We start from the raw sequence: 10,539 nt of genomic DNA on the forward strand, positions 1-10,539 counted from the left end.
TCTTATCAAACCCCCCCCCCCCCCAACTCTCTGCTCCCACCTCATTGCCCTTTTTTTTCTTTACACTTTCAAATGATGAAACAAAATCAAATAAAAAACCCAAAATAAACCAGCAGTACTGATGGAGATTTATTGATTTTTTTTTTTTCCCCTAGTTAAATTTTTTTAATGGGTTAAAAATGTTTAACACCTTTTGTATCTACTAGAGGGACAGAGATATTTCAGCAGTAAAGACAGATGTGAAATTGTTGTCCTCTTTCGGTGCAGAATGCATCCTGTTGTGCTAGATGAACCTGTGGATTTTTCTCCATGGATTCCCAGTGTTGCTTGGCATTTCTTACAAGTGGGTTCGAGCGACTGTTCTGGCTAATTTTGTAATCTATCTTCTGTGAATATTTAATAGATAAAGCCGAAGAATTCTGCTTAAGCAGCATTTAATCTCAGTGTAGATGGGGATGTGTTCATCAGCTCTGAAGGTACAGTTGGATCAGTCTGGGGACCTCGATTGTCCTTTGGAATTCCTTGTATTTTGCTTTTCCATATGACTGGCTGCAGGTGTAACAAACTTCCCTGAGAGTTGTCAAGTTAGACTCAATGACCAAGTTTAATGAGTTTTGCACGTTTATGCAAAGCATTGCCGCTGCACTGCAATGTTTTGGTGGCTGTCTGAAAAAAAATTTCTTTTCCGTATGAGGTGAGTAGGAAGGCAACAACTTTCCTCTATGAATCTGCTGGTGTTCAGCTGAACTGAGTCATTTGGGGATCTGAGAGTATAAGTGAAGGAGGCATTGTACTAGCTGAAAACAAAGCATTGTAGTTGATTTGTAAATACACTTCTTCCTGCAAAATAATAATCCTGTTTTGTTCTTTATCTACCTTATATATGGAAATGATGGTATCTTGTGTATTAGCTCACAGTAGTTAATTCTGGAAGCACTTACATGACAGAAGACAGCTTTAATGTTTCAAATCTCTCTGATAATGTACATCCATCTGTTCTTTAGAGAATGCATCATCTCTTTGCATATTGATGATTTCTGATGTACCATTGCTTGTAATTAAATTTTGATAATGCATTTTACAGGCTTCAGGAAAAAATAAGTTGAGTTTATTCGTGCATATACAGAATAAAACTGAAATCACTTATGACTGAAGCTAATTCTGTGAATTGATTGTCATTACAAACATGTAGGAATAGTTAAAAATATATAATAGTATGGCGTATGTTCATTTTTTTTTAATTGGCTGGAATGTCATTTGGCTATATTAGCAGTAATAACTGCTATTTTTGTCACCTAAGCATTTAGCAGAATTGTACATTTTATTACTTAAGTATTTCTGCGCTGACCTTTCCTGTTGGTTGCTTATAGATACAAATTGAAAATGTGTATTGAATTATGGAAACAACTGCAGCATTTGCAGTTTTATCAAGTAAGTCCTAAACCAGTAATGATGCATATTTAAATAATGCCGCTTTGCTGAAAAAATGCGATTAAAATTTTTAAGCTTCATTCACAGCTATTTAGAGAATCATTTGTGGTAGAAGCTAAAATTGCTAAATCATGAGGATGACTTGTTTCGTTTTTTATTATTATTATTATTGATTTTTACATTATTTAATGCTTCAAAAAAACCCAAATCTTTTTACTTTTATAAGAAAATAAGATGTAGTCTTGTCATTTTTTCTTTTCCAACAAAAAGAAGAAGAAGCGTGGCCAGCAGGTTGACTGGGGTGATTTCTGCCTCTCTTTTCTGCTCTGGTGAGACCCCACCTGGCATATTGTGGCCAGCTTTGTAGCCCTCAGCGTGGGAAGGGCATGAACCTGTTGGAGAGGGTCCAGAGGAGGGCCACAAAAAATGACCAGAGGGATGGAGCACGTCTGCTCTGAGGACAGGCTGAGAGAGTTGGGGTTGTCCAGCCTGGAGAAGTGATGGCTCTGGGAGACCGTTTTGAGACCTTCCAGTACTTAAAGGGGAGCTGTAAGAAAGATGAGGATGGTCTTTTTAGCAAGGTCTGTTGTGACAGGACAAGGGATAATGCTTTCAAACTAAAAGAGGGGAGATTTAGACTAGATATGAGGCAGAAATATTTACACTGAGGGTGGTGTAACACTGGCTTGCCCATAGGTTGCCCATAGAGGTCGTAGCTGCCCCATCCCTGGAAACATTCCTGGTCAGGTTGGATGCGGCTCTGAGCAACCTGATCTAGTTGAAGATGTCCCTGCTCACTGCAGGGGGGTTGGACTAGATGACCTTTGAAGCACTCTTCCAACCCAAAGCATTCTGTGATTCTGTGTTCCTAATGACCAAACTATGAGGCAAGCCTGATGAATAGGTTGTACTAACCTTAGATTATATATGCAACCAAATTTGACATTTAAGGAAATGGAGTTATTAAACATCTCCCCAACGTGTTAAGGTTTCAGGGCTTTGAGGAAAAATGTTAAGTGAAAACATTTCTCTTAGATGCCACGAAGAGTGTACTCTTTCTCAAGTGCTACTTACTATATATAGAAAATTAAACACATTCATTTTTGATACCCCTTGCACTCAAGGTTTGAGTCATTAGCTTTTGGTTTGGGTCGTATGCACCCCAGTACCCTAGTACTTTTTTTTTTCCCCACTGGTAAAAGCAGGAATCAGCACAGCCTCTGCTTGCTTCCATGATGTGTGGAGCTTAACTGTTTTTTAGTATTAGCTTCTCATTCACTGTTTGGACCTAAATGGTAGTGGACACTTTGTTTGGAATGTAGCTTTCAGCTTTTGAGCTTCCAAGATTTTATTTGGGGGCAATTGTCATCTGGGTAGGTACGTGAAAACTTGAGAACTACATCTTTGGGATCTAAGTAATGCCTCCCTGAGGAAGAGGGAACAAGTGTGCAGAATCCCAACGATGAACCCTTGTAAATGCAAGACTTGAAAAATATCTGTAAATGTGTTTTTCTGTAGCTTTTATGGAACAACACAATGAAAATTACCTTGGAGCTTTGGTTTCTGGTACTTTCTTCCCTCCTCACCAGTAAGTTGAATGCTTTTAAAAATGTCATGAAGCAAAGTTGGAGTTCATCTGTTCCTCACCTCCAGCATCTTAGGCTCTAGGTTTTTTTGGTTTGAAATTTTTTTTTAAACTATAGGAAACAGAGGAATTTCTAAAAGAGGAAGGGGTGTGGGGGTGGGAGAAGTTAGGAGTATATCTTCCTCTACTGAAGTACTCATGGAAACTTATATCCTTGACTGTTCCTACTCCATGGACACTCATGAGTCATGCTCCTTTCCAGTATTGTATTGTACTTTCTGAATCTCTCTCATGCAGTGTAGTTTGCTGAGTGGTCTATGGGCCCCTGAGGACAGTGGTTCTATACACAATGAAAAAGCTAGTTATTTTATCTGTGCACAGGTTTTCATGTGCAACTTGTGAATCTTGACTACTTGTGGGGTTCTTGTCTGACTTCACCTATTCAACCCGTCACTTGAATCAGAGGAACTGCAGTCACGATGTGCCAGTTGCAGAAGTTGTAAAGCTGGAAATCTTATACCAAATTTAAGATCTAGCTAGACTGTGTTATATCTCTCTGTATATTGCTTGCATGCACATGTGTAGCCAAATGCGTGGATGATTTGAAAATCGCATTAGTATTCTTCAATTTCTATTAATAGGTACCTACATTTGGCATTTTTTTAAACTTCTCAGACTCTGATTTAACAATTCTCAAAACTTCCTAAAGTTTGGAGAAATTTACTGCTAGCCGTGATTTTTGCCAGGCAAGGTATGTGCTGTTTCTGGGCTGTATGGGCTGCCCAGTGATGTCTGCTTTGGTCCACTGGGCATCTCCGTGATAAGGCTATATTCTTTAGGGGGTGTTTTCTTTTTCGTTTATCTAAAAGAAGATCACAGTAATGAGAAACTAAACTTTCCAAGATACTTGAAAACACATCTGCTTTTCAGGCCTAAGACCAAAAGCATCGTTTGTGAGTAATATCATTTGTCTGTAATCAAATGAGAGGGAAAATACAATGCTATTTGAAAATTCTTTGTCCAGTTTTTAGCAAGTAATATCACATAACTTGGATGTTCGGTTAGCATGAATGTTAGTGGTTCTTGTGGATTCTCTAGGAGGGCAAGTAGTTCCGAATTTTGCAGAATCTGGTGCTTGCAGAGTTTGTGATCAAACTGATAGAAGAACTAACTCTCTTGCTACAAAGTTGTCTGCAGTCTGTTTGGATTTTTCCAGTTGTGTGTCAAATAGAAATTATTCCTTGTTTCTTGGAATTTAAAGTTGTCAGGAGTAATACAATGAGATAAGTTTTTAATCCTTTGATTAAAAGATGTAACTTTTGTAATTTCTCACTTTTTTCTTTCTTTTTTTTTTTGTTTGTGCCTTCCTAGAATGTGAAAGCATTTGCATCTTCAGATAGCCTAGCCAAGGTCCAAGAAGTAGCAAGCTGGCTTTTGGAAATGAATCAGGAACTGCTCTCTGTGGGCAGCAAGAGGCGACGAACTGGTGGATCTGTTCGAGGTAACGCTTCCTCAAGCCAAGTAGATGAGGAGCAGATGAATCGGGTCGTAGAGGAGGAGGAGCAGCAGCAAAGACGACAAGAGGAGCAGCACATTGGGAGGAATGGAGAGATAGGAGGAGAAGAACCTGGATTTGGTGACAGGCATGAGAGTCAGCAAGATCAGTTAGAAGAAAATAACAATAGACTTACTACAGTGGGTGAAGAAGCCACTTGTAACCAAGAGGAAGATGATGATGAACATGCTGGTGATCAAGAGGAGGAGGTGGAAGAGGAGGAGGAAATGGACCAGGAGAGCGATGATTTCGATCAGTCTGACGACAGCAGTAGAGAAGATGAACATGCTAACAGTAACAGTGTCACAAATTCCAATAGCCTCATGGACTTGCCCGTTCACCAGTCATCACCGTTCTACATAAAGACAAAGGTGAGAAACCACTTTTTTTGGCATTCTTATTTTTCACTAACTCTGGATTTTGGAAAATAATTTGCACATGAAACTTAAACTAAAGTTTTACAATGAGGCAAAGCTTTTGTTTTCTAAAGAGCTCATTATGAAGACTTTATGCAGTCCACAAAAACTATACTGTTCTAACTGTTAATGATTAAGTTATTTACATGCATTTGATGTGAGCAAATACTCCTACATATTTTGGTGAATGGGGCTCTGATGACTATGTTCAAAAGATCAAGGTGTTTATAAATACTTTAAAATGCTAACTCATACACTCAGTAAGACCCTCCCGGCATTATTTATGATATTTTCTTTCTTAAAGGAAGGAAGATGAGCAATTGTGCCTATGTGGTGTTCTCTGAGAATATTAGAGAAACATCAAGTTCTTCCTTCTGGCCATGTTATAGGCAGTTGACAAAATACAGTTTAAAAAAAGTGTGTTAGCTAGTCATTCAGTTACAAAGTCATTACATCATATCTTAGGGTATCCTGAGTGTGAGAACTTTGTAAATTGTGTGCAATGATTGTTGAGCACTTTTGATTTGCAGTAAGAATTTGAAAATAAATATTTGTATTTTTATTGCTACTTATCACCTAACATTTTAGATTGAAAAAATTGTTTTTGGAGTATTAGCTCCAGTGTACATTAGTAGTTCACCATATTTCCCGAATTCTTCAGGAAGGAGGAATTCTGTTCACTCTTAGCAGCCACAAAAACTGAAAGAATAATGACAGCAGTAATATCGAATAAATGAGGAGCAGGCAAGTGTTCTTTTGGACTAATGTTGTTCCTAATGTTGTTCTTAATCATTAATAGGAAGTAGAATACCTAGCCTCCTCTCACCTTTCAAAAAAGCAAAATGATAAAACCTTAAACAAACAAACGAAAAATCAGGTTTACCTATGTGTTTGAGTACTAACATAAATGTATAGAGACGAAGAACCACTGGATGCACTTGAACAGGTAAATAGAAGGAACGTTTGCATCTGGAAGCTGCAGCAGTATGTTTTTGGTGATAGCGATGTAATGTAGTACGTAATTAATTTTTGTGTTTAAAGTATCCCAACTAACCATTTTCATTTTTGAAAAGTTGTAATGTTTTCACCAGCTTTTAGTAAATGACATAATTTTATATTGATAATTCTATTGTTCGTGGTACTGAAGTGTATGCTTTCTAAATTGGAACGAAATACTGACACTTTCATGTCATTCAAGTGGCTTTTTACAACTGAAATTCTTGGGTTTATTCCAGTGCTTTGGTTTTCCTAGATTTGATATGACTTACTGAGTATTGTATAACAACTTGCATCCAGTGTGGACTTGATATTTAATGTAGGAAGTGCTTGCACTCAAAAATATATATTTTAAGCCTCTGGATTGGAAACTTTTTGAAGTGCTTTATGAATAACCATAGTCAAATGACATACAGACAGAGCAGAACATAGTTTTCAGTGGTGGTCAGTTCTGAAGCTTTTAAAAATAATTTCCAATAATGAATACAGGTTTTTTTTCTTTTTTTTTTAAGGCATATCTGACATAAACTGAAAAAAGCTGGTTTAGCCTGAAGAAAGTTGTCTGAAAGATTTTGGTATAGATGCGCAGTTTTTGTGGTCTGGTAGTTGCCTTGCGTATTGTTTCCGTGCAATGGTGGCCGTTTTTGTCTGTGCTCTGTCCCCAGACTGTGCTCCTGCAAGAACTGTTGGGAGCTAGCTAATTGTACTTGGGAATTGTTCTTGATCCATGGTGCCACTCTGTTTTAGGTGGTTTTAACCGTGCACCGGAAGGATCAGCACAGGTTAGAAAGCTGCTGGAGCTGGCACTCCTCTAGGTCATGGTTACACAATAACACCGACATTAATGTTGCCCATTCATTAATGAACCAACAATTAAACTTAGGAACACATTCTTTGTTAAGAAATGTTGTAAAAACATAGCTGTGCTGGAGCTTGAATGAAATACCAGATTAAAATTAAACATGACTAATTAATATTCTGCTTTTGAGAAGAAAGAGGAGTATTTGTAAACTCCTCGGCTTTGTTTACAAGCGATTTCTGGTTCTACGTGTTGAGGATAGACTCATCCTAGGACACTCGAGCCTGAAAGACTTATTTTTAGCTTTTCAGATATACTTCTCAGCCTTTGTAATCTAGTACATTTCTCCTCATGGCTCTGGCTGAATTTCCTGCTCCTTTGCTGCTGTATTCTCTTCTCCTGTGAAACTTGCTTTGCGCCACCAGTATGGCTGCGATGGCTGAATCTCCTATGTACTGTTTGTGTGTCAGATGTAAACTGGCTCCTCAGAAACAGTCATTCCTGATCCAGCGGCAGTTGCTAGTTTGGTCTGGTTGTATGTAGCAATATTGGCAACACACAGTTTCCATCGCTACCAAATACCAAGAGGTAATAGTGAGACTGAATAAAAAAGCAACTGCTACTGCTGCGTGTGTTGTTGTGCAGCTTATCTCAGCTTTTTAATATCTCTGTTCTTTGTCCTTCTGCTTTTTATTCCTTTTCTCAGAAACTACTGAATTGAAGTCGCTTTCTAATCTGACTTTTTTTTTTTTGCTCATTGGCCTTGTGGGATCCTGTGTGGTTAAGGAAGGAAATGGCAAGGTTCCCACAAAACACCACAATGTATCCTGCTTGCATTTACTGCCTGTTACCTGGACTTGCAGTTGATAGCAGTAAGCGCGCTGTGTTCCGCCTGATAAACGTCACCAGAAGCATAAAACCCACTATATTTATCTATGAATATGTATTTTATATGTATTTGTGGCTTAGGTAATGTTTATATGATGGATACAAATGATATATAAATATTTGCTTCATACTGCTCCATGCAAATAACTGAGGTAACTGTTGCCGTAATTTTGTGAAAACACTATGACCAAAGGGCATGTGCACTTCAAATGAGGAGGTCAGTGGTTTAGGAGAGTCTCTGATGCACTCACCACCAGTCCCCAGGAATATGGAAGAGTCCTTGTGGTTATCTGTTACGATTTCCTGCATAAAACGTTAGTCTGCTCTGTATTGACTTCTGCACAACTAAAGCGTATTTTTAGTAAAAATTCACCATTTGAGATCAGGGAGCAGTCCAGCAAGGCAAATGCATCTCAAGCCTAGCTTAACAATTTGTTAGTTATCATGAATGTTTAAACTTCTGCACCTTTACTCTGCCTTTTTCTTGCTATTTGTCTTTTTTTGACCATTACGGTTTATTGTTTTTGTGATATACTGAAGAGCTGTTTAACAAGCAGAGCTTTTTTCTCTGCATGCATAAATCAATCATGTTCATTCCTGAAAGGTCTCTTAAATGTAAAAAATAAGGACACTATGTCCATTTGGCACATTATTCTATTTTTTGTTCTTATTATACTTCCCTGAACGTTCTCACTGATTTCTGAATTGTAGATGTCAGAACTGAGATTAAAACTCCGGTAGTGACTGCACCAATGACAATTAAAATTTGTTATGCTATATATTTAACTGTTGATATAACAAACGATTCCATTAACACTTTCAACTGCAGCATTGCGTTGGGATTTCTTTCTCAACTGATTTGTCTAACATTATGCAAGCCTTTTTCAGAGAGCCTTCTGTTCTCTGAAGTTCTCAGTGGACTGTGTCCATTGTACCTAGAGATACCAATTGACGCTTGGTTGTATTAAGACGACTGGAGTTTTCTCACATCCAGCGTACCTCATCAGATCCTCTCCTGTTTGCTAATTTTTACTCCGATTGATCTGTACACTATCAAATGTTGTCATGTCTGTTATATAAAAATGTTAAATAGCACAGGAGGACAAAGTCAATAATACGCGCAGGAGTCTTAAAGAAACAAGCGCTTGATTTCGCTGATTGGATCGCTTTTGTGGCATTTCCAGTGCTCTGTGATGACTTTGTATTACTTAAGTTCCTTAGGTAGGAATGGCTGTGTATCAGTTAACTGCAACATAAGCAAATACGTTTACAGTGCTTCACATATTTCATAGCAACTGCCCTTTAACGTTTTTATCCCTCAGTACATGCGGAATTCTGTAGCACTGCAAGGACAAGCACATATTACTGGTAGTCACCATCACTGGGAATTAGCTCATGTAAACTAACATTCTTGTTTTAGATTTAAATTGCTTGTCTACCTGTGTTCATACCCTTGAAACTGTAGTATTACCAAATGTATTATACTAGCAATATTTTATCTTTATCAAAACTCATTTTTATGACATAGGTCATAACCAGCATGGTTTTTTTAATGGAAAAATTGCCATCGACATTGTGAATACTGTTTTATGTTAACCATGACGTTATTTTCTCTTGGACTGACACTTGGGTTTCAGCCTATGGTTATCCAGATTGTGCTCCCATTTCCTTTTCTAGTTTTTTTTCTATGTATCATTAGGTTTATTTGAGATTTCTGAAGTATTTGTTTATTCTCATTCCTAAAAATGATGTTGATCATAATATATATAATTTTTAATTGATTCAATTTTTTGTGTGTCTTTTTGATTGTCTAACTATTTCTACAACTCCCAGTTTCATAGTTTTTAGATATTAATGACTGTCATCTTGATTATCCTTAAATTTTTTTGGTTTTAACTGAGGTTTTCAGTTTCCATCAAGATTAATTGTTTTTCTTTAACTGCTCTGAACTGTTCTTCTTTGGAGAAGTTCTGTCTTCTTGACTACCTTAGAAATTGTTTCTAAGCAGTTAAAATAATTTACCGGTTCATTCATGAATTTGACGTATTTTGTGGAAGGGGAAAAAAAATCATGATCACTTATACCCAAGATATCATGAATTTAACTTTGCTCTATTTTTTTTTTTAGCTAAAATTCTACATTATATAATACTCTTAATATTAAATTTACCTAATGATTAAGCTACATCAGTTAGGAAACAATCAGTTTGTTTTTTTTTTTAAGTCCGTTAATGCCTGAGAAGTGTTAGCTGCATTCATTCCAGCAAATATTGTCACAGATTTCTATGATTAGGCAGAATGACTACTTCAAATCAGAACAGCAGGTGTGAGATCTCCAGAGGCAGATATACACATGCTGTAGGTCAAATTGTGGTATCAAGGCGTATTTCCTGTCTTACTCCTGTTTGCATTCTTGGAGTTGGTCTCTGGCGAAAGATGAAAACAATCTGAAGATTATACGGAAAGTAGAAGATGAAATTTGCTATGTCCATGGCAGAAAGTTGTGTGTGTAGGAAATGGTTGTTGGGAGATAGGGAAATGGCAGCCCTCTTTCCTCTTAGAGTATGCTTCTCACTTTAGGCAGATGTCATCTTGAATTTTCATACTTTCTTCTTTTCATGCCACAACCTCCCATTTGAGGTGGAATTCTAGGAGACATTTCATATTTCTGCACAAATTGTGTTTCGAGGGGAGAATACAGAAGGCGGCACTGAATATATTCTCACACAGTCTGTAAGGACCCGAATTTTAAAATCCAAATGAGCGGGTAGAGCAGGAGCATTGTTAGCTAGTGCCTGGCCATTCTTCTTGTTCTGGAGTTCAGGAAACACATGTGTCTGCTCTGCTTGTCTGGGGGGTGTGTCTGAAGG

The 10,539-nt window shown here is 37.6% G+C and overlaps 1 protein-coding gene across 1 annotated transcript; it reads left to right on the forward strand.

Moving 5' to 3' along the window:
* Positions 1–4,456: 4,456 nt before the first annotated feature.
* Positions 4,457–4,942, forward strand: LOC104490175 (F-box/WD repeat-containing protein 7-like; the record flags this gene model as incomplete). Its single annotated transcript, XM_010132425.1, has 1 exon — positions 4,457–4,942. A coding segment is annotated over exon 1 (486 nt), but the record flags the coding sequence as incomplete, so codon positions are not given.
* Positions 4,943–10,539: the final 5,597 nt, after the last annotated feature.

The sequence above is a fragment of the Buceros rhinoceros genome, unplaced genomic scaffold (assembly GCF_000710305.1).
Source record: "Buceros rhinoceros silvestris isolate BGI_N320 unplaced genomic scaffold, ASM71030v1 scaffold11463, whole genome shotgun sequence".
NCBI lineage: Eukaryota > Metazoa > Chordata > Aves > Bucerotiformes > Bucerotidae > Buceros > Buceros rhinoceros.